Raw genomic sequence first — 25,145 nt, forward strand, 5'->3', positions numbered from 1 at the left:
AAGTAGCTAGCATACACCTTCCCCACAACTGACAGTAAACTAGTGGCCTTATAATCTGATGGATCCTCTCTGTCATCTTTTCAAAATATTGGGATCACAATAGCTTCCAATCATGCCGAGGGGAGTTGGCCAGAGTTGTTAATATGCATAAAAAGAGGGGGGCGGAGCCAGCAACAAGATGGAGCAGTAGGGCATTTCTTTACTCCGGTGATGGTGAGTCTAAATAAGCATATCAAATAAAGCAATCGGACTAACAGTGATGAAGAATTGTCTGTGAAACTCTGAGCTAAAGGCGGGGGGAGAAGAATAAACTGTGTCAGTACGGAGGATTGAATAATCATACCGAAGGAATGTGGGGGCTGGGAGCAGCTGTTTTCTTTGAGCACTCTCTCTAACGGAGCGCATTCTCAGAGTGAAAGATTCCTGAAGAAGGCCAGCGTTGGAAGAGAGATTGATTGATAGCCCCATTTTGCTAATTACTGCTCAGTGCATCTTTACATGAATGCTAAACTCTGGGAATGTCTGGGACTCCAGGTTTTAGCAGCATCACACCGACAGATCTTCCTGGACTCCAGGCTTGATGGGTGTGGCTGGCTTTTGGGTAGGTGTTATGACGGGTGGAGAGCAATCAGCAAAGTAGCTCATCACCTGTACTTCTCCCAACATGTGGTGGGTTACCACCAGAAGCTGTGACTCCTGATGCCCTTTGACCTGCCTGGCCATATAGGCCAATGCCACTGAACTTGCCTTCAGCACGATGAAGATGCACTTCCATTGTCTATACTACATGAGGGGGACATGTGACATAGACCTCAAAGCCTAGGTAGTGGTGGTGGTGCAGCCAAGTGCTACATAACTTCATGATGAGGCAGAAGCAGCCAGTTGTATTAATGGGCCCAGTTCTGGACACCCTCAAGGTGCTAAACCCCACCAAGGCCAAGCGAGACTACTGTGGGGGTGTTCTTGTGATTGAGGGGGAGCACACAGGTCCTAGATGCGAGTGGGTGGCCACATCCTTTCCCTCTGCACCAGCAGAACCCTCTCCAAACCCTGAGAAGGGTATCCCTGAGAGAATGTGTTCTGCTTTCACCACATTTCTTACTTCCTTATTTTGCCACTTGGGGCAAAAAGCTTGCTGGGAGCTTGGGCCTGGACCTGCTGTTCACCCCCGTTCTTTATGCAGGGAATCGCCATGGCCCACCAGCAATAACCCCCTGCCTGAGAGGACCTTGTGTGCGCCATATGCATAGGAACAGCTGACCTCATATGTGTGCTTGCTGATCACATGCAGCATCGCTGGCAGGTGCATGGTGGAGGAAGAAGCAGCAGGCCTGAGTTCACCCTCTTGGAGGCTGCCAGGCAGTGTGTCACGGCACAGGACCCTGTTTGAAAGGATGTGGTTCAATCCTCCCTTGAGCAGCTGGCTGCATGATGTTGGTGCTCTCTCAGCTGGGCTGGCTTTCTCACATGGTGCACTGGGCAGCCCATCTACCCCATGTGCTCAAGAGCACCCTGTAACGAGGAAAGGGTTTGGGGAGGGAAGTGTAAACAATTGGCCTCACCTGTGTGGACACAAGGCTTTATCCTGGCTGATGGAAGTCACAAGGGACTGAGGTGTTTGTGGCTCTGGCTACCATCTGAGTGTTTGGCAGTGCTGGTGTGTGTTTGCTCCTGGGCAGTGCTGCAGTGCTCCTGAGTGCTCTCCACTTTGGGGCTGCAGTGTGTCCCCGCAAAGGGACCTTGGCCATCTAGCCCCACTCCATGTACAAGATGTAACTGCAGCATCCCATCCAGCCTCTGCTGAGATGTCTCCAGCTAAGGAGAACCCACCATCTCCCAAGGCAGCGTGTTCTGTCAAATGGCTTGTACTGTTACAGAGTTCTTCCTCATCTGCATCCCTGTGATTACCACCAAATAGTCGTAGTCTTTTCTCTGGAGAAACAAAGAACCAGTGTGCCCCATCTTTTGCATGGCAGCCCTTCAGATGCTTGAAAACCACAATCGTGTCTCCCTGTAATCTGTTCTCTAGGCTAAACCTACCCAGCTCTTTCAACTGTTCCTTGTAGGAATTTATTTCAGGATCCCTCACCATTCTGGTGACATTCCTCTGGACATGCTGTAATTTGTCAATGTCCTTAAAATATGGCAGCCAGAACTGGACACAGTACTCTTGGAAGGACTGGAAAAGGTTAAAGGGTCAAAATAATAATAATAATACGTTTATTACCCACCTCTCTCTCTGGATCGAGGCGGGAAACAACACTAAATACAATATACATAAAATTAGTTAAAAGAGCATATAAAACCAATACTATATTAAAATAATCACAGCATCTTAAAATTCTTCGGTCTAAAATTCATCTGGGTGGGCCTACTGGAAGAGACTAGTCTTTACAGCTGTCTTAAACACGCTCTTCCAGAACACTTGAGAACTACCAACTCAATCACAGCTTTTAAAACTCAGCTAAAAACTTTTCTTTTCCCTATAGCTTTTAAATGTTGAGTTTGTTCTGACTCTATACTGTTAGCCTCACCCTACCCGGTGCCTGTTTACACTTCCCTGTGCCTGTTTGCATTCTCTTTCCCTCCTTATTGTTTACTACAACTTTATTAGATTGTAAGCCTATGCGGCAGGGTCTTGCTATTTACTGTGTTATCTGTACAGCACCATGTACATTGATGGTGCTATATAAATAAATAAATAAATAAATAAATAATAATAATAATAACAACAACAACAACTACGGCAATAAATCCCCCGCCAGTGAGCTCAGTTGTGAATCGGCAATTGTTTGTGTTGAAAGTGAAACTAAGAGAAAGTCCGGAAAGAAAAATAAGAGGTTATAATTTACCTGATGCCACCAAAAAAAATTCAATTTGAGAAGTTTAAGAGGGAGAGGAAACATCCGTCAAATAATACGGCTTCCCGTCTTCAAAAAATAAGTGATTTGGAAAAAGATAGTGAGCGAAGTACAGCTGAGGCAGAGGCAGAAATGGCCGCCAAAGTTGGCACTGATCCAGATGTACAACTAGTGACTATGGCTGAAATTACAGCTCTAATGAAAGGGATGAAAGAAGTGATTTTTGGGAAAATTGAGGAGGAGAAGGTAAGACAAATAAACGTGTAGACCAACTAACTGCAGAGGTTGCCAAGATAGATAAACAATTGAAGTCTGTTAAAACAGAAGTGGACAAAGTGGGAAAGCAAGTGCAACAGCTGCAGGAAGAGCAGGAGTTAAAATTTAATGATCATGAGAAGAGACTGATTTCTTTGGAGGATCAAAGCAGAAGAGCATCGATTCGTCTTCGTAATTTTGTGGAGAAGCAAGGGGAGAACCTCAGACAGATACTGCCAAGCTGGTTTAAAGAATTGGTCCCTGCCAATTGGAGAAGAGGATGTGGAGAAGAATTGGAGAAGAGGATGTGGAGCGGGTCCACAGGGTCGGAGGCTACAGGTGGGGTTCAACTCCAAGGGATGTCTTGCTCAAATTTTCAAACTACTTCAAAAAAGAGCAGCTGATGGGAGAGCTGAGATCATTGGGAGAGCTGAAGTTTAAAGGAGCTCAAGTGCAAGTCTATAATGACTTATGTCAACAAACTATAGACTGGAGGCGCAGTGTCAAATCAATAACATCGGAATTGAGGAAAAGATCGATTAATTATTCTTGGGGTTACCCAGTTTTTTTGAGGTTTATGTATAAGGGGAAGCATTATAAAGTTTTTTCTCTGCAGCAAGGTATGGAGCTACTTGAAAGTTTAGATCTGGGTCCCCGAGATGGGGAGGGTGACGATCCAAAGGAAGATGACGGAGGAGAAGGAGGAGCGGCAGGTGGTGGAAAGTAAATTGGATAACATAGATGATATGCAGTATTGATGTGATTAGATGCCTTGCTGGTTCTGGGTTGCTGACCTAGTCCCCCCCCCAAGGGTTAATAATTAATGGCCGGAGTGTTAGACTCCCGGGGATTTAGTGGGGGGAGAAGAAATGGGAGGGGGGGTGGGGGGGAGGGGAATGGTTGGTGGGAGGGAGGGATTTAAATGGGGGTTTATGTTTTTATGTATGTAAATATGAGTTTCAGCACATAAGGGATCGGAAAGAATTTCAAAGAATTAAATATGTATAAGAATATAAAAGTCTCAACGCTCAATGTCAAGGGTTTGGGCGCAGTTGTGAAAAGGAGGAGAATTGAACAACTGTTAAATAGAGAGGGTTCTGATATTATATTCCTGCAAGAAACACACCAATGCATAGATGGGAAAAATGAAATTCGCCTGAAGTGGTCAGTCTATTATGAAAAGTCGTTGGGGACTTCAAAGAAAAATGGAGTGGCCATTTTATTTATTTATTTATTTATTTATTACATTTTTATACCGCCCAATAGCCGAAGCTCTCTGGGCGGTTCACAAAAATTAAAACCACAGTAAAACACCCAACAGGTTAAAACACAATTACGAAATCCAGTATAAAAAGCGCAACCAGGATAAAACCACACAGCAAAGTTGATATAAGATTAAAATACAGAGTTAAAACAGTAAAATTTAAATTTAAGTTAAAATTAAGTGTTAAAATACTGAGTGAATAAAAAGGTCTTCAGCTGGCGACGAAAGCAGTACAGTGTAGGCGCCAGGCGGACCTCTCTGGGGAGCTCATTCCACAACCGGGGTGCCACAGCGGAGAAAGCCCTCCTCCTAGTAGCCACCTGCCTCACTTCCTTTGGCATTTTGATTTCAAAAAGAAGTGGATTTACCTTAGGGAATATTAAAAATGATGGGAAAGGTAGATATATTTTGATAAAAGGTCAAATTGAAGGGCAAACATATACTTTGATTAATGTCTACGCACCAAACGAAAGACAAAGAGAATTTTATGAAGAACTTTTTACTGAAATAGAAGAATTTAAAGAGGGATATGTTATATTGGCTGGAGATTTTAACATGGTTATGGATAATAGAGTAGACAGGTCAAACCCCACGAATGCAGAAAAGAGAAATAAATTAATCAAAGAAAAGGATTTTGTTGATGGATGGAGAGTTCTTAGGGGTGATGATCCTGGTTTTACTTTCTATTCGCCAGTCCATCATACGTATTCGAGGATAGACCATATTTTTATTTCTAAAGAGTTTGTAACTAAGATATGTAAAATGGAATTAGGAGTAATTAGAGTAACAGATCATGCATTGGTGAGTTTAGATTTTACAGTTAGAAAGGACTATAGAGAAGCGTTAAGGTGGAAATTCAATACAAAGATACTTAAATATACTAAAGTGGTTGAAAAAATACAAGAGGAATTGTCAGAAACCTGGGAAATAAATGAAAAGGGAGGAACGATGATGGCAGTTGTTTGGGATACCATGAAGGCTGTAACAAGGGGGATTTGTATTAGGGAAATGTGTAATTTAAAGAGGCAAGAGGTTGTACAGCAGAAAAGGTTAGAACAAGAGATAAAGAATTTGGAGAAAAAATATTGGCAAACTAAAAATAAACATAATTTAATAGAGTTACAAGCAAAGAAAAAAGAGCTAGAAAATATAAATTTAGAACAAGTTCAGAAAAATTTAATTTATATGAAAAGAGAATATTTCCAAAATAGTAACAAAAATTCTAGAATGCTTGCAAGACTCACACAAAAGGAAAAAGCGAAGAATGGGATAGGAACAGTGAAAGATAAGCAAGGGAATTTTTATCATACAATGAAGGATAAAATAAAAAATTTTCAGGAATTTTATGAAAAATTATATAAGGAAAAAGATACTCAGAAGAAGAGGATGGAGGAGTATGTGGGAAAATATATAAAGAAGAGATTGGAAAAAGAGCATAAAGAATTAATGGAAAAAACTATAACTCAAAGGGAAATACAGGAGGTTATAGAGAAGTTAAAAGTGGGTAAGTCACCTGGTGTAGATGGTTTAGGATCAGAATATTATAAAGTTTTTAAATCGTTATTAGTGCCAAAATTATTGAAATTGTATAATGCTATTTTGGAAGGAGGGAGGACTCCGGAATCATGGGAGCATTCATTAATAATTTTAATTCCAAAGCCAGATAAGGATTTGACTCTCCCGGATTCATATAGGCCGATTTCGTTAATAAATAAAGATGCAAAGATTTTTTCAACTATTTTGGCAAAACGATAGAATAAATTTATAGCTAAATATATAGGGGAAGATCAATGTGGCTTTATAGCAGGTAGACAAATGCACAATTTAGTGGGAAGAGTTTTAAAGGCAGTACATGAGATAAAAAAACTAAAGACTAAAGCGGGAATTTTAGCGTTGGATATTTTTAAGGCTTTTGATTGTGTGAGTTGGCATGCATTAAAAATGGTTCTAAATAAAATGGGATTTGGGAATAAATTTAAAGCAATAATAGAACAGCTATACTCCCAAAATACAGCCGTAGTGGTAGTAAATGATGGTGTTACAGATAAGATACGACTGGCCAGAGGGACAAGACAAGGATGTCCACTCTCGCCTGTCTTGTTTGTATTGGTAATGGAATTATTGGCAAATGTAATAAGAGATGATGGGGAGATAGAAGGGATTGGTAGTATTAAAAATTAAATATGTTTGCGGACGATACATTGTTAACTATTAAAAATCCAGTAGAAAAGATGGGAAGAATTAAACAACAGTTGAAAGAATTTGAAGAAATTACTGGGTTAAGAATAAACTGGGCAAAATCAGATTTGATGTTATTTAATTATACTAAAAAAGAGGAAAAGGAATGGGAAGGAAGAGAAATAGAAATGAGAATTAAAGAGCAGATAAGATATTTAGGAATTAGAATTACAAAAAATTTAGAAAATTTAGAAAAAGAGAATTTAAGTGGATTGAAAAAAGAGATTGTAGTAAAATTGAATCAATATAAAAGACTGAACCTATCATGGTTTGGAAGAATAGCATTAATAAAGATGAAGATTTTACCAAAGATTAATTTTATTTTTAGGATGTTACCAATAAAAATTTCAGATTTGGAGTTAAAAAGTTGGCAGAATATTATAAATAATTATTGTAATGCAGAAAAGAAAGCTAGGATAAATAAGAGCAAATGGTATTTAAGCCAAAAAAAGGGAGGATTGGGACTCCCAAACATTAACTTATACTATGTATTGAATAGGTTAAGACACATTGTGGAAGCAATTTTAGGAGTAGGAGATTTAGAGTGGTTGGAGGATAATACCGCAAGTAATATAGAATTAAAATTGGATAATTTTTTTTTAAGGAAGGAGGTAAAAAATGGGTTGAAGATTTAGGTAATCCGCTCTTGAAGATTCATTGCGAAATTTGGAGTAAATATAAGAAGGAGTTGCTTTCGAGCGGCTCCCCGTTAACACCGGTAATAATGGTAAAAAAAATTCCGGAAGATTTGAAGAGTAGATTAAGTAAAGTTTTAATAGAGAAAAAGAAAATGAAATTAAGAGAATGGTTAAGAGGGATGAGTACAAGGAAAGAGATGGAAGCGGTATTAAAAGATAGGAAATTAACTTGGTTAAATTATAGGCAATTGGAACAATGGACTAAAAATTGGATAAGAGAAAATGGAGAGTGTAGAGAGTTGACGAAGTTTGAGAAATTGATTGATAAAAAAGAAATGGATAAGGGAGAAAATACAGTAACAAAAGGTTTAATGAGTCAAATATATACAATATTACTTGAGAAGGGATCGATGGATAGTGTGGGGAAAGTAGTTTGGGAGACAGATTTGAAGATACAGATAGGACAGCAGAGTTGGGAAAGACTTTGGGGACAAAGAGTGTTGAGAAATATGTCAGTGAGAATAAAGGAGAATTATTACAAAATTATTTGGAGGTGGTACCTAACCCCAGTTAGACTAAACAAAATAAATAATCAGCATTCAGCAAATTGTTGGAGAGGTTGTGGTGAAAAAGGAACGTATTTACACATGTGGTGGGAATGTAAATATGTGCAAAAGTTGTGGAAGATGGTGTTTTCTGAGATTGAAGAAATTGTTGGAATGAAAATAGAAGAAACACCAAGAGTTGCATTACTCTCGCTACATGAAGATTTCAAAGGTAGTAAAGAAATTAAGGAATTGATAACAAATTTGCTGACTGCAGCAAGGTTGATTGTAGCTAGGAACTGGAAGATTCAAGGGGAATACTCTATTGAAGAGTGGTATAAAGAAGTATGGGAGATTGCTATTAATGATAAATTGACATGTAATATTAAAATAAGAGGTATAACAAAAACGAATGATTTTGAGGGAATCTGGAAACAGTTCCTAGTATTTGTGTTGTCTAAGGGAAGTGGGAAACCACCAGCTGAAGAAACTATGAGTTTTTGGAAAGAGGAATAAGGTCCCGAGGTGGAGGGTGCACTTTTAGATTAAGTTTGATTATGTTAATAGGCTAAGCGAAAATATGAGATTTTAATGTATCGCAATATTATTGTATTAGGTTGTTTTTCTTTAATTGTATGTATTATGTTTAAGTAAAATAAAAAAAATAAAAAAAAATATGCATAAAAAGATTAGCTAAAGGGGGAGACCACCAGGCTATATTAGCCTTCAGGATTCCAAAGGTTATTGAGGCCTTTTCTGGGGCCTTTCCTGGAGCCTTTTCTGGTTTGAGACATGTGATTAAAGTCTGTATTTTGGCAGAAAAAAGACCTACAACTCCCAACACTCCCCAGTCAACCATGTTGGGAGTTGCAGAAACTTTTTCTATCTAAACATGCATAGATTTGCAACCTTAGAGTGTTTGACTGTTTATACATTTATCAAAACCAATTTTTTTCTTATCCAACAAAAACATCTGTAGGCAAAATAAGAGGTTTAAAGCAAGTTCAGAGAACCAACAACCAATGGACAAATCAAGATGTCTTAATTCATGAGAATGAGCCTCGTGTGGCGCAGAGCGGTAAAGCAGCAGTTTCTGCAGCTGAAACTCTCCCCACGGCCTGAGTTCGATCTCAGCGGAAGCTGGTTTCAGGCAGCCGGCTCGGGTCGACTCAGCCTTCCATCCTTCCAAAGTCGGTAAAATGAATACCCAGCTAGCTGGGGGAAAGGTAATAATGGCCAGAGAAGGCAATGGCAAACCACCCCGCTATAAGGCCTGCCAAGAAAACGTCAGCGAAAGCTGGCGTCCCTCCAAGAGTCAGTAATGACTCAGTGCTTGCACGAGAGGTTCCTTTCCTTTCCTAATTCATGAGAACATGTAATTGGGAGGTTGAAAAGAACCACAGTATTGCAGAGTGCCATCTAGAACCACTGTTATCAGTCCTCTGTACCACCTCTAACCCTCCAGGCAGGGCCACTGACAGGAGATTTGGTATCATCCCAGCAGTTGTGCAGCAATCCTCACCCCAGCTTCAAGGTTGGAACGCAGGCTTTTGTTTGCCTGTTACATTGCTCGGAACCTCAGAAATTTGCATAGCTTGATTTCAACGATCTCCACATGGATTAAGCCATGTGGGTCGGGACCCCCTTAAACTGTGGGCCGGGACCAACCAGTGAGCCTCGGCCAACCTTCAGATGGGTCTCAGTGCTGCAGACCTCTCTGCTTGACCACCCTGTGACATGGACACACCATGCACACTCCACAGCAGGTATGGCAGCAGGGAGAATGATGATGATGATGATTAGGAATAAAGAAGGAGATAAGAAAAAGAAGTTGTTATAAGAGGAAGTGAATGTAAAAGCAGCAGGAAGGAGGAATGAAATAAACTGGCAGTTGGGGATTGGGTGCAAATTAAATGTGAAAAAGCAATTATAAATCTCAGGATGCCTACCTTCAATACAATTGTTAGGAATAAAGTTCTTATTTTCATCTAGTAATTTTTCATGAAGGATTATTAAACTTGCCATGACATTGCTGTGTACGTATCATATGAGGTCACATGTTCTGCCTGAGGTATCAAATGTACAAGTTTGTAACTTCTCATTGCAAACATTTTATTTTCTACAATGAAAATTTGTAATATGGACGATGTTCGACTGGCTCACCTCATGTTTACTGTTTTTCTATACGAAAATGTTACAATTTATGTGTACATATCATTCCAGTCAACCAAAGCTTTGGCATATAATTTATGCACTCTTAAATAAAAGAGAGGAAACAACAAAAATTACTAATCAATCAATTAGTCTTGATCCAGGTCTTTCTTGTTTTAATTTATACAACAAATTTAATATTGACTATTCCCCAAAAGATCTAATCTCTTTCCTTTTGCTGGCTGCTAGACAGGGTTTTGCAAAAAACTGGAAATGTGACAGGCTCCTTGAATTCGAATGACTGGTAAGGGAGAGGAACTTGGCATTATTGGAGACATAGACTCAGCAAGTTAGCCATTTAAGAGATCAATCAGATATTGATTCATCTGAAGGTACATGGTCATTGTTCATTAACTTTATTGATCAAGAAGGTGATGAATTTTGATGTGCTAGAAATAGCCTGGTGGGCACCAAGACGGGTGTCTCTGGGCCCCACGTTGGAAACCCAGACCTACAGCCTCTAGATCAGCAAATTCTTCCCAAAGTGGGGAGGTTGAGTAATGATACTAAAGTACAGGCAATGCCTGTACTTAATTTGAGGAAAGCTGAATTATGGAACTCCCTGTTTCTTACACCAGGCCAGCTTCTGCAGGCTTCTCATAGAGAAAGATGGTATCAAGCAGGCAGGCACCAATAACAATCTCTAGATGTCTAATACTGATCGGGGCGTAATCCTTACGTCAGCAATGCAGAATCTAAGAAACAGAATTCATTTCCCCCCACCATTCTACAAGACCATTATATTAAAAATGCAGAGAATATGCAGAGAATATGCAGAGAATTACCTTTGCCAATATTTACTGGACAAAAAATGCTTAATGAATTTTAACTATTCAAACACTGAAATAGAAACAGGTAGGATTCAATGTTAATTTAAAATCATTTATTAGATTGTAAGCCTATGCGGCAGGGTCTTGCTATTTACTGTGTATAATCTGTACAGCACCATGTACATTGATGGTGCTATATAAATAAATAATAATAATAATAATAATAATAATCTGTAATGCTTGATTTTTACTCTGAAAGGATTATATCTGGGAAAAAGCCCTGAGGAAGCTGTTGGTAGGTCTCAAAGAATTTTACTGTTCAGGAATCAGAGATGCATAGAAAGAAAATTTGCCTGCCTCTGAAGGAATTTCTCAATAGCCTTTCTAAAGTGAAAAATTACTTTTTCAACAGTTTTTAGTCAACTTTAGGAAACACCATCCTAGTAACTCTCAACTGTGATTACATAGAGACCCAGATAGTATTGCATTTAAAAGCCTATTTCATACTCCCCCCTCCCTCGACCTCTTCTGGCAAGGTTGCAAGATCAGAAGCATCCATTTCCACACTTAAACTATGATTTGGTAAAAGCCATGATTTTTACCAAAAAATCAGGTGTTTGATCTTGGCTTGTTTCAATAAACTATCGTTTAAACTAATCAGAGTTCTCTCATCTTTGGATGTAGCTAGTGTAAAAGTAAAAGCTGATGTTTTCCATTTCTTCATGGTCACACCAGAAAAGGAGAGGATCATGTATGAAGCACTAAACTATAGTGTTATTTTAGTTATTTATTATTACATTTGTATCCCATCTTTTTTTCTATTTGCAAGACACCCAAGTTGGCTTACATGGTCCTCCTGTCTATTTTATCTTCACAACAACCCTGTATGGTAGATTAGGTTGGTCCAAAGTTACTCAGTGAACTTCATGGCCATGTGGGGACTAGAACCTGAATCTCCTGAATTCAGGTCCAACACTCTAACCGCTACATCACACTAGTTCTCTGTTTTGCGCACAATGTTACATGCAGAACCACTCAGAGTAATTTGGAAAAAACAAGTTACATAGTTAATGAAGGCTGCCTAAATTTCTACAGTGCAGGATCAGTTAATGTCATTTTAAAAAGATTCCTTAACATTCATAACTGGAAGTCTCTCAAAGTAATTCAAAAATAGAAGCTGGTTACAATGCACTTTTTGTAAGCTACGGCTAATACCACTCAGTAGGATCAAAAAAGCATCTTACTAATAGCAGATATGTTCAGATGGGTAGGGTACACAGCTACATTATTTCGGCCTACAGCTTCCATCACTGTTTGCTATGCTGGCTAAGGCTGATAGGAGCTGTAGGCCAAAACATCTGGAGGGCCAAAAATTGCCCACACCTGTCTTAAACGGCAAGCAACTAGTGTTAATATGGCAACTACTTACCTCAATATGAATTTTTTTTTACATCTTTTGGTAACCTAAAATTCCAGTTAAGGACAAGCAACACCCCTTTCCCTGGAAAATATCTTGACTTATCCGGAACAATACATCAACACTGAAATTATTCTGCTTACATCCAAGTTCTGCATTTCTATTCATTAATAGAGGTATATGTGCCAGAAGATCCTAAATTCTTACCTTTTATGACTGAAGCAATGCTTTCTGAACCAGTGTTTAACTTCTTCACCAGTGCTTTTGGATCAATCTTCACCCCAGCGAATACATTTGAGGTGAAAAATGCCTGATCCTGTCATGGGTAAAAATAAAATATGACATACCTCAATGCAATGAAATTGACCGGGATGGCTCACACACCACCTGAAAGGAATTGTACTATCCAGATAGGTATCCTATATCACCATCTAGTGGAGAACACATTGTTATAGAATTGGACTCTCTTGAATGGTTCTACTACTACTACTATAATTTTGTCTCAGGTGTTGCCAAATGGGAGTCAGGGACTTGACAAATGGTTAACATACGACGTAACAGTTTTCAGTTACTGTTATTTCTCACATAAGAAGAGCCATGCTAGATCAGACCAAGGGTCCATCTAGTCCAGCATTCTGTTCACAAAGTGGCCAATCAGCTGTTGACCAGGGACCGACAAGCAGGACACGGTGCAACAGCAACTTCCCACCTATGTTCCCCATTAATTGGTGTATATACGCTTACTACCTCAGATACTGGAGGTTGCACTTAGCTATCCAGATTAGGAGCCACTGATAGACTTCTCCTCCAGGAATTTATCCAACCCCCCTTTAAAGCCATCAAAACTGGTGGCCATCACCACAGTTTGTGACAATGAATTCCATACTTTAACTATGCACTGTTTGAAGAAGTACTTCCTTTTATTTCTCCTGAATCTCCCACCAATCAGCGTCATGGGATGACCCCTGGTTCTAATATTTTGAGAGACAGAGAGAGAGAGATGTTTCCCTAACCACATTCTCCACACCATGCATAATTTTGTACACCTCTATCATGTCTCCCCTTAGTCTCTTTTCTGAGCTAAACAATCCCAGCTGTTGTAACATTGCCTCATAGAGAGATGCTCCAGTCCCTTGATCATTTTAGTTGCCTTTTTCTGCATTTTCTCCAGTTCTATAATAACTTTTTTTTGGTGTGGTGACCACAACTGTACACAGTATTCTAAGTGTGGTCACACCACAGATTTGCACAAACGATACTGACAGTTTGATACTCAATTCCTTTTCTAATTATGCCTTTAAAGTATGTAGTTACACCTGTGTTTTTGTTTGTTTTATTGCTTTATTTAATCTTCTAATAAAAAATATATTAAAATGTTTATTTGACACTTGAAATAGTGCTGCTGCTTTTGTTTTCCTTGAGGTTGTTTTTAAAAACACACAAAACACTCAAGCCACCGTGAGGCTCTTGGGAGCGGAGAGTAAGTATCTGAGGACCCAAACCTACGCATGTTTTCTTAGAAGGAAGATCCTTGCCCGTTGAGTGTGTTTAGGAGTTGCACCTAAATACATACACATAGGAGCCAATGGTTTCAATGCAACACAGGGGAAAGCCTCTTGGGAGTGGAGAGTAAGTATGAAGAGAGACTGAAAGAACTGGGCATGTTTAACCTGGAGAAGAGAAGATTGAGGGGAGACATGATAGCACTCTTCAAATACTTAAAAGGTTGTCACACAGAGGAGGGCCAGGATCTCTTCTCGATCCTCCCAGAGTGCAGGACACGGAGTAACTCAAGTTAAAGGAAGCCAGATTCCAGCTGGACATCAGGAAAAACTTCCTGACTGTAAGAGCAGTATGACAATGGAACCAATGACCTAGGGAGGTTGTGGGCTCTCCCACACTAGAGGCCTTCAAGAGGCAGCTGGACAACCATCTGTCAGGGATGCTTTAGGGTGGATTCCTGCATTGAGCAGGGGGTTGGACTCGATGGCCTTATAGGCCCCTTCCAACTCTGCTATTCTATGATTCTCTATCTGAGGACCCAAACCTACGCATGTTTCCTTTGGAGGAAGATCCTTGCCCGTTGAGTGTGTTTAGGAGTTGCACCTAAATACATACACACAGGAGCCAATGGTTTCAACGCAATACAGGGGAAAGCTGCCGTCGCTCAAGGGCGCTTCAGCGATAGGAAATGCTGTCTTGGATGTGACTGGAACTCGTTCCACTTCCATGGAGGCCTTCAGAGGGAAATCTAGACAGGCATCTTGCAAAGATCATGTCCTGTCTGTGGGATGTGCAAATAAAAGTACATAATACTGCGGCCTTCCCGCCCTGGCCCTCTAGCGTTAAAGCCCCCCGAAAGCCCCGTCCACTGTGTCGGCAGTGAAAGAAGAGGAGGAGGAGGAGGAGGAGGAGGAGGCGGCGAAGCCTCGCCACCCGCCACCCGCCACCCCGGGCTGCTCCGCCTTGTGCGCGTGGAGGGGGTGGGGGGCATCCGGACGCCGCCTGCCTGCCTGCCTGCCTGCCTGCCTCCCGCACAGGCCGCTGCCCCGGCGCGCCCTCCGCCTTCCTGCCCCACCGCCGGCGCCCTTGCTCGCCCCCCACGCACCGCCGCTACCTTTCCTGTGAAGGCGCTGCGGGCGGAGGCATCCGCGGGCAGCTGCTCTTCCCCTCCGCCCGGACGCGGACGGTCTGATCTCGGCGCGGCCTGATGCAACCGCGGCCGCTTCCGCGCTTTCCCTACCATAGCCGCCAAAGGACGGGTCAATCGGCCAAGACCAGCGCGGCGCGGGCGGGGCAGGGAACTAAGAGCGGAAGCGAGGGAAGGGCCCCTGCGCACGCCCAAAGGTCTCCCCCGGGGAACACGAGGCGTGTAGCGCAAGGTCCCGTCCTGCCTGCTCGCCCGGGGAAGAGTGAGGCGGCCCGCCTGGTGAAATAGGCCTGAAGCGCGATGGGGACCCTGAGGGGGAGCGGGGGGGGGGAATACTGGAATAACATGAACCACGACCAGGCGGCGGCGGCGGCGGCGGCGGCCCTTGAAGGCCCTGCGCCCGCGGGTGAGCGGCGGCGCTGGCCCTGCCGCCTCCTCTTCAGCGGGACCCGAGCCTGGCAGGAGCGCCTGCCCTTCAGTGCCCGGAGGAACATTGTCACAGTCAGCACCAAGCTACTGAGGGCAAAGAAGCAGCAACGACAACAACACCCACGTCCCTAGAGGCACACGCAGAGACGTCCTAAAAGCGGAGAATGGTTTTAGAGTGAGAAAAGCTTCCTTTGAAGGAGAGGAAGATGGATCGATCCTTTCTTCCTTACTTCCTTAAAGGGACTTTTCTCAGGAAACAATAGGGTGGTGGCAAAGTAGTTGTGCTAGTTTCAAGCGTACTGTAGTGACTTCCTGTTCCTGTCTTTGGGGCCTCACACCCACACCCACACCACACCCACACCCCCCTCCACGAAAATGGAGCCTGGGCGCTGCTCACCTCAGAAGTGAGAAGCAGGTGAGGTTAAACTGGTCATAATTTGTACTTTTAAAACCTGCCTCCGCTGCTCTGTCCTACCTTTCTCTTGTTAACAATGCAAGCAATCCTATGGATGTTTACTCGGATAAGTCTGGATATGTCCAGTGGAGTTTACTCAAGTGTCTTAAGGATTGCAGCCTAAATCATTGCAGCTTATGGAGTTTGAAAACTCAAAATCACTTCATTTCTATTATTATTTCAAAGTCTAGCCTGATCAATAATAAAATCACAGTGTTAATCTCAGTTACTCAGTGGCTGACTTCGGATGACAGGCTAATCAACTGCCGGGTGTGTGTGTGTGTGTGTGTGTGTGTGTGTAATAGGAACAGAATGGAAAACAACCGTTGATTAGTGTGTTGTCTGAACTCAGCCAGTGTTTATCTTTTCTTGGTTGCTTCTGTTATTAAACAGCATTTTAGAGCATATATACCCAAGAACATGGCTGTGTACTTATTGCTACATCCATTTTTTGATAATTTCTCCTACTGATATATTTTGAGTATATTATAAAAATCAAAATAGTATGTTGTTTGGACATAAGTGTAAAGTGCCCAGGACAGAAAACAGTGGTGAGAATAGTTCTCATCATAGGCTATTTCAGAAGATTTCACCCTTAAAGGTGGCTTAGAAATAATTTTAAATAGGTAGAAGTATTCAACATTTTCTGTACTAGTACCCTCATTTAGTTCAAATATGCAATACAAGGAACCACATTTTCATTTGATACCATATATATATATATATATGGTGGTAGTAGTGCCACTGGTGCAGGTCCCATGGGGAGAGCAACCCTATGACCCTTACACAGAGTCTGGAGAATTCTAGGATACTTTGGATTCCTGGGTCTGAGAGCCCAGGAGTCCAAGCTCCCCAACCCCTCTCCCATTCTGGCTGCTTCTCCGAGGTTGCCTTTGCAACCTCAAGAGAGGACGAAAAGGGGACATGCTGGTGAGGAGGAGACTGGGGAAACTGGGACGTGAGCTATCCCCAACCTCTGTCCCTCCCCTTCCCTGAGGCCTCAGTTTGACAGGCAAAAATGCCCATCTAGCTAAAATGCAGAGTGGGTTGAGCATGGAGGTGAAGATCATCTCCATGTTCCTCCCATTCTGCATATGATCTCTGCCAGCCTCCGGAGGCTGACAGGAATCTCAAACAGGATCGTGTCCTCAGAGAACAAAAGGGAAGACATTGGAAAAGTAGAACCCAAATAAGTTTTTCCTGTGAAAGTGCAGATACACCATTTAACTTATTGTTTGGGATTCTCAGTTGTGTGAGATTTTTGCCTGGAAAATTAGAATGTGCTGTTCTCCAGCTATCAAATAGAATTTGAATTTATAATTGTCCTACATTTTTATTTCATCTCCTTTTAGATCTATATGTAGATCTAAATATTCATAGTATCAAGTTGTTCACAAGTTGTTCAGGAAATGGCTGCTCATGTATGAGAGACATTTACTTAACTCCCCAGTAGGTTACTTCAGAATCAGGATGTGACCCACCTTCACAGTGAGCCTGGCAACATTTCACCACAATCTGTAGCAATCTGCTTCCTCCTTCACTAACTGCAGAAGTTTGCAATGTGACTCTAGGAAACAGAATACTTAAATTATGGGGAAGGGAAGGCAAAGTGGGCCAAACCCCTTTTCCATTTGTGATTGCTTCTTTAGCCACTGGCTTAACAAGGGGATGGGGGAGGGGATGGGGTTTTTTTAATTAAAATTGGAGGGAATTAGTAGGTAGGACTGGAAAAATCCATTAAGGTCCTTCCTTCCATAATTTGAGCACTGGAGAAGGCTTGCTTCCTCCAAAGTGGTACAACAAGGGTAAAAGGGGAGAGCAGGTCCACTCCTAAATCTCAGATATGTGTGTGTGTAGGTCTTAACAGGTTTTATATTGGTGAGAGAAATTATTCTACTTTGCAGGAGATTTTGATTTCTTGCAATTCTTTAGCTGACTGAAAGGCAGTCACTTCCCTGGCACAAGCAACAGGTTCTAGGACAGACTGATCTCTGGTTGGACTCTGCAAATTCTGAGTATAGTGAAATAAAAAATAGTGCTGCACAAATATGTTCACTACTGGCAAGCCCAGTTTTAGCCCCTGCCCTTTTTCAGTGACATCACACTAAGATTCAGTTATGATTAAAAAGTAACAAGGTGTCTTACTGCTTTCCACGTAACTCAGTGTGACAGGAATAAGTCAGCTGAGGAAGGACAAGACCTGTCTGAGTAATTGCACTGGGCTTCAGAGATGAACCACAGAGATTCCCAACTCTCTCCTTTAAGAAAGGGCAGAATTGGTAGCAAGCAAAAATGTTGAAACATAGGAGGAGCTCTGCTAGAGCAGCCCAAAGATCCATTTAGTCCAGGATACTGCTTTTCATAGTGGCCATCAGATGCCTCCAGGAAGTCCACAAGCAGAGCTTGAAGCCCACTCCTGTGGCTGCTCCACAGCAACTACAATTCAGTGGCGTTCTGCCTCTGGACATGGAGTTCCCATAATAGCTATCATGACTAATAGCCATTGACAGACCCATCCTCTATGGTTTTGTCTAATCTCCTTTTAAAGCCATCTTAACTAGTGGCTGTGGCTTTCCTGCCTCTATCCTAGTAAGAATTCTCTTTCTCACCTCCAAAAAAGGGAACTGTCTTCTCTTTTTTCCACTTCCACCAGGACCTTTAAGGCTCAGCCCCAACCCTTACGCAGTCTTCTCTCTGAGGACACACGAATTGTATGCTTTAACCTTATATCCTCGCTTTATTATCTCCTCCTTACGCAGTCACAAACAGGAGGCATAGGATTCTATAAACAAAGAAAGATTTATCAATTACAATAATGTGTTGAATAATAAACACATAACTCTTAATTGCTCGATCAGTATGTGATCTCTCCCATTAAATACACAGTTCCACACACTCAAACAATCCTCTTGCAAACAACCCAGAACCTTCACTGTATCTAACTTACTCTCTCCTTCCCCCACTAACTCTACCAGACCATTTCCCTATCTCTGTCCTATATGACTCAGACAGCACAGCCCACAATGTACATGCAATCATTTAAACAAACTTCCTGGTTTAAAAGACCAGAAGATACAGCTTTCTCATGTCAATCCAAACTCCACAAAGCCAGGAAATTGGAAGTGTTACTGCTGCTAGTAACACACCATTATTAACAGCACTACCACTCTCAGCTTGGCTACATTAAAGGAGACACCCGTGTCTCACTATCAAGTCAGCCAGTAAAGGCATGGGTCAACTCACAGAATAAAGTTGTGAGTCACTTCACAGGAGTTGGTTTCCTCTATAAGGGTTGCACCACCACTGCCTAAATAGTAGCAGAGTCATTCCCTGCCTCACAGAGGAAATAACTACCTCTGAAGTCATCAACTTCATTCTGGATGCTTTTAATAACTACAGTTGACAAGGATCTAGTGAAGAGGTGGTAAGTCTTCAACTACCAAGTGGTTTGTCCATATCCTCTGGTTGAACAAGATGAAATATATTCATAAGAGCTTGATAAGAGGATGCATTTCCTGCATACATCGGTTGACCCTGTTACAACTATGGCACCTAATTCTAAACAAATACGAACATTTTCCCCCAGAAAAATCACAGCAAATTGGTCACTGTGAATCTCCAACGGTGCGTCAACCTTGCCCACTGAATTTATGTGGAGCAGATTATTCGATACCCATTAACAGGCATTTTATGGATACAATGATTCTGAAGTAGGGTAAATTTAACACTGTAACTACCACAGAATAAGCCCAAATATGGGCTCTCACTTGTGTTCAGTCATGCTCACAGTAAATTTGCTGTGGTCTAGTTCACTTCATTGCTCTCAACTCCACAGAATACTAAAGAGCAAATATGTCGCTACAATTCAGGCAAGGATGCTTGGGAGCAATCATGTCAAAGGCCCAGATAATCTTCCTGTTCCAGGCAAAGACTTGAGCCTCACTAAGACGATTGACTATGACTGCAGGATAATCTCACAAGGACTTCAGAAAAGTTTCTGGATTCATCAGTGTCTGGAGTCAGATTATTGAACTCGGCCCTTCAACAATGCGGAGGTTGCAGGTAGTCCAAAGCCCAAACACAACGTCGGATTGAAAGAGCTGATCTGTGACATGTGTTGAGTCCAGTATAATTTAAGATAAGCCCAGGGTTGTCATGGCAGCCAAGAAATCCAAAACTGGACCAAATAAAGTGACCTCAACATTGGTTTTGAAATCCCTGGATGTTCTCCGCACCACCTCTGAGACCACCTCTACAACCATACAGATTGCTAAGCAGCAGGGTAGGTGGTACATCAACATAATCCAAGTCCTACTTCATGTTCCCAACACCAAGTACAAGTTCAGGAACAGGTACCTGACCATAGGAATCTTTGTAGACCAAGGCTGTTGCTGCTCCTCAAGTCATTGGTACCACACACAAAAGCCTGGTGGGCAGATTTAAGATAGCTTCATGCTTCTTTCCTAATCTAGCCAGGTCTCAGTTAAAAAGGCAAGGTCAGTGTATTCATCTCTAATGAGGTCATTGATAATGAACACCTTTCTATTCACTGCTCTGATACTCATTAGCAGCACCTTCAGACTCGAGCCTCCAGACAAGCCACCAGTCTTATCAAGGCTGGACAACAGATTGGAAAGGGAGGCAGAGCAGAAAAAATGAATAAAAGGACATCAACTGATTTAAAAACACCAGCATATTAATACAATATTAAACCAGCTGGATAACATGCTGGGAAGCCTGGAAAAGGTCTGTAAAGACATTAAGCTTGGCAACAGGCAAGGTTATCTGGGGAGAGAATTCCAGTGAGCAGTGCCACTTCTCCACAGATCTCACTTCAGAAGGTTCTGGGGCCAGGGAGAGCATTCAGAGTGGGACCTCTGGTAACGTTTGAGCAGGCTGACAAGTGAGACCTACAAATTAACTTATGGAGAATGCTCCTTCACTTGCAGCCAGGCTGAAAAGAGCTCTGGTGTTCCCTCTATAAATGTATTTATTTATTAAAAACATTTGTATCCCGCCCTATATCACAAGGATCTCAGGGCGGGGAAGCTGAAGAACAACCTTCCTAAGGGTACAATTATGCCGCAGCCTGAATTGTACATGTTCTGTGGATTTGAGCACCGTTTTTAATTAATGGCTTTTTTCAAAGAAGCTTGCCACCCTCTGTTAGTTGTCACTTCCTCCACAACCCACGGAAACAAGATATATAACATCAGTACAAAAAAGGAAGAGGCGTAGCCTTTAACAGTTCTCCAAAAAAAAGAAAAGAAAAAAGTGTTTTTTTCTCATTTATATAGAAGTAACGGATCAGAAGAGAAAGAATTTCACTTTCTCACAACAGGCAAAGATAGCTGAGAAGAAACCACTAAGACGGCTTGGCGGTATGTTTTTAAAATATTTTGTTTTCTGTGTATTTTTTCCTCATTTTGAAGTGTAACTATCATATGTTTTGCAAATATTCATTTGCTTGGGTGGGGTGGGGGGTTTAGCACCTAAAGGCTATATATTAATATTGCAGTTTACTTATTCTATTAAATGGATCCCATGTATAATAGTCATAAATTATGTTTATTTATTTATTATATTTCTATACCGCCCAATAGCCAGAGCTCTCTGGGCGGTTCACAAAAATTAAAACCATTCAAAGTATAAAACAACAGTATAAAACCATAATATAAAATACAATATAAAAGCTCAACCAGATAAAAACAGCAGCAATGCAAAATTACAACTTTAAGACACCAAGTTAAAATTTATTTGTAGACTGTTAAAATGCTGGGAGAATAAAAAGGTCTTCACCTGGCGTCTAAAGGCATATAATGTAGGTGCCAAGCGAACCTCCTTAGGGAGCTCATTCCACAGCTGGGGTGCCACAGCAGAGAAGGCCCTCCTCCTGGTACCTCACTTCCTTTGGCAGGGGCTCGCGGAGAAGGACCCCTGAGGATGACCTTAGGGTCCGGGTAGGTACATATGGGAGTAGGCATTCCTTCAGATAGCCTGGCCCCAAGCCGTTTAGGGCTTTAAATGTTAATACCAGCACTGTCTGTATTCTCTCCCTGTGGCCTTGGTACGGCCCAAATCTTCATTGCCTTATTACTGACAGCTGACATATGTAACTGAAAAGGTAAGTTCTTCAGCATTTGATGGAGAAACTGTACCATCTAGCCAGCTTGCCCTTGTGTACCACTAAACTCATGTATTCTCAAAGCCTGAATTTGCTTTCCTTTTCCCCCTCCTCCTCCTCCCTCCCAATCCCCTTTCCTTTTGTGTCATGTCTTTTAGATTGTAAGCCTGTGGGCAGGGACTGTCAAGAAATACTTTTGTAAGCCGCCGTGAGAGCCTTTTTTGGCTGAATGGCGGCATAAAAAATCCTTAAATAAATAAATAAATAAAATAAATTCTTCCTTGTGAGTATGCCACTGAGGGGCTAATTACAAGTTTTATGCAAACTTCTGTAACAGAGGCCTGACACTTCTTTGTTTGTATAAAGAAAAGCTAATTGAGTCTTAATGCTTTCCCTGTCCATAATTTCTCTGCTCTGAATCACCCTACGCATGCATCTTTTGCTTATTTGAGGTGCCAAATGCCTGTTTTTGATAACATTTAGTTAATCGCTTGAATCTACTGCTGTACTTGAACTATGTGAATGGCCTCAGGTAGGTGGTGTTTCTCTGAAGCTGAAAGAAGGACAATGTGAAGAAGTTTTGGGGCTTTCTGGAGTCACTAAGCTAATGATTAAAATAGCTTGAAAATAGCTTTCTGGTCAGCACTTTGTATGTCAGATAATCCTGTAGTGGTTACAACATTCTTTCTGAGCATAGTTTTTGCTGGACTGCAGTTCATTGTTCAGCTTTCATATTTGTTACTGTGGAGGAGCTTAGCTGCTTTTGTGGTATGATCTGAATATGTGGTGTAAGATGTGAATACATATGTGCATTTACAGGCCAGCTTGTTTTTCACACTTCTGCTGAAGTATTCTGCAGAAAGCTACATTCTGTTGCTTCCGATAAAAACTAGTGTTCAGTAGTACTCCTAAAACCTTGATACCCATGAATTCAAAGAATTTTCCCTGAAAGAACTCCAGCTAGTATAAAGACTTTGTTATTTGGGATCAGCAGCACCTGGGATTTTTCAGAAATTATTTCTTTTCCCAGACATCTATGAAACGGACATACTTTGTGAAGAGTGCTATGCCTTCTGGCACTTTTATAAGAGGTGGTTGTCACTGGGCTCTCTTAATAGAACTCGTCCTTTGTTTGCTCATATGTGTAGGATTTCTAACATTTTTCTGACAGGGCTTTGGTTCCTTCAGAACAGGGGTTGGCAACTTGTACCAGTCTAGTAGTTTTTACCTAAAAGTCCTGTGAGCCCTTGCCAGCATAGCCAACGGTGAAGAATCATGGGAGGTAAGGCCAAAACAACTGGAGGGCCACAAGTTGCCCACCCCTGCTTCATAAAACTGATGCCAAAAATGGTTGCTAGTGTTTTCACTGGCCCTATAGCTTTATCTCTAGCAGTAACATGACAGACACGTATGTGGAACTTTCCCTGAAACAAAGATGGGGAAAGCTGTAGCTGGGGTGGGGGGGTGGGGGTATGGAAGGTCACACAAATGTTAAAGGCACAGGAGAAGAATCAGTTAAAAAGTTGGCAACTCCAGTGACAAGCAGAAGTTTCACAGAGGGGAAAGCTGAACGTCCTCCTGTTGGGTGGCTGTTAAAAGCGCAGGAACTTTACCAGAAGAAAAGTTGCCAATGCCGGCTCCTGGTCTCTGGCTTCACAGCCCCCTTGCACTTTCCCTATCACCTTCAGGCCCTTTGAAACTGTGTGGAAGATGATGAAATGAGCTGCAGGAAAAAAGGGGGATTTGTGAATACCCCCTCCCTCCCTTTCCACGCAAGCCTCTTCTGCAGCCGTCTGTCAGTGCATGGACACAATTTGGATCAACCAAATGGGATCTTCTGTTTACTATTCTGGCAAATGTATGGCTTCTTGTAACTTTTAAATCCAGTGGCCTCAAGAGTTCTACTATTTTAAGGGAGTAGCAAGCAATGAAGGAGAACCATGCTTTTTGCATGGGCAGAGAGGATATACAGGTGTGCTGGATGAGTTAATTGATGATTTTGATTTCACTGCTAAAATAATGCAATAGGCAATTTCATCTCTGCCCTGATAACTTGGGGCATCACTTCAGGAGAGGAGATGAATATATAGAATTCTATTATTTCTATAGTTTTTCACCCTAGTCATAACATATTTTGTCAAATTGTTTCACTTTTCTTCACAGCGCTTAAAATGTGCAGCATGTTCTTAAGTATATTTACCCCGTGCTTCCTAATAAACAGCCTATCATTGTAGCTTTATGGTACTTGGGCCTGGCACCAGCTAGGCCCCCTATCCATCCTGATTTTTATATTTTGTTTAGGGGGTTGCCTATATGGCGCCAGGTTGCCACCGTAATAAACAAAACCCCATGCTTACGCTGCTGCAGGGGAGCAGCAGCTAATCCCGATGCAGCAGCGAAAGCGTGGGTATCCGGCGACCGGGCCCGCCCCCGCCCAGGTGGATGGTGACCAATCATGGGTCGCCATCCACCCAGCCACACCTCCACATCGAGGATGGAGTGAGGTTAGTCGGAAGAAGGACTATGTTCACCTTGCTCCATCCTGAAAAATTGGGGTAAGTCCCCGACTTTTAAAATGTGGAGCTGCTCTGGAAATCCCTGCGGTGTCTTCAACGTCGCTGCTGCATAGTATAATCAACGTAGCGCCACCACAGAGCCACCTCAGGGCTTCCAGAATGTATAGACAGCCCCTAGATTTATATATCTATATCTATATCTATCTATCTATCTATCTATCTATATATATATATATATATATATATTTCGGAGGCTAGCATACTGCAAAGTGAAGCACTGGCCTCCAGCACCATCTGTTGCCAAGAATGCCTCTAAACCCCACATGTGCTCCAGAGGCATTCTTAGAAAATAAGAAGTGGTGGGTGGCTGTAGCCCAGAACTTTGCTTTGAAGCATGTCAGTCGCTCAGAAAAAAGGGAGGGAAAAGAAAGAGGTGAGGTGACAGGGAAGCGTCTTGGGGGTCTAGAGAGGATAGTGGGGCGAATGGAGGTGTTTTGCCTGGGTGTGTTTCTCTGAGCATCACCAGTTTTTGCCTTCTGTGAAATGGGTATTTTGTTGTACTTGATAGATGAATTATGTGATTTGGCATTTGGGGCTCAGTCTCCATTTCTGCCTTGTACTTAGACAAGGTACTTGTCTCTGAGCCTCCCTGGTTTGCCTTCTGTGAAATGGGTTCAAAAGGGTGATTTTGTGTTCTGGAACTCAGATCCCACTTCATCCTTGTACTTAGGTTCTTGGACAATTTATTTTTCTTTTAGCCTCACCAGCTTGGC

At 41.9% G+C, this 25,145-nt stretch overlaps 2 protein-coding genes across 3 annotated transcripts in view; one reads left to right on the forward strand and one right to left on the reverse strand.

Moving 5' to 3' along the window:
• SLX9 (SLX9 ribosome biogenesis factor) overlaps positions 1–15,080 on the reverse strand; it is a 36,510-nt gene extending 21,430 nt beyond the window's left edge. Inside the window, exons 1-2 of the mRNA XM_063115925.1 lie at positions 14,817–15,080; positions 12,407–12,515 (exon numbers count right to left, since the gene is read on the reverse strand). Coding sequence (XP_062971995.1) covers positions 12,407–12,515; positions 14,817–14,945 — 238 coding nt within the window. The 5' untranslated portion in view covers positions 14,946–15,080. The remainder of the gene's footprint in view (positions 1–12,406; positions 12,516–14,816) is intronic.
• Positions 15,081–15,468: 388 nt separating this feature from the next.
• Positions 15,469–25,145, forward strand: part of ITGB2 (integrin subunit beta 2) — an 84,876-nt gene continuing 75,199 nt past the window's right edge. Inside the window, exons 1-2 of one of the 2 annotated variants that reach the window (XM_063115928.1) lie at positions 15,469–15,693; positions 21,030–21,113. The gene's annotated coding sequence lies outside the window, so the exon portion shown is untranslated. Of the gene's footprint in view, positions 15,694–20,996; positions 21,114–25,145 lie in introns of those variants that run through there. The other variant, XM_063115929.1, reaches the window with a different exon arrangement.

The sequence above is a fragment of the Elgaria multicarinata genome, chromosome 2 (assembly GCF_023053635.1).
Source record: "Elgaria multicarinata webbii isolate HBS135686 ecotype San Diego chromosome 2, rElgMul1.1.pri, whole genome shotgun sequence".
Classification (NCBI taxonomy): Eukaryota; Metazoa; Chordata; class Lepidosauria; order Squamata; family Anguidae; genus Elgaria; species Elgaria multicarinata.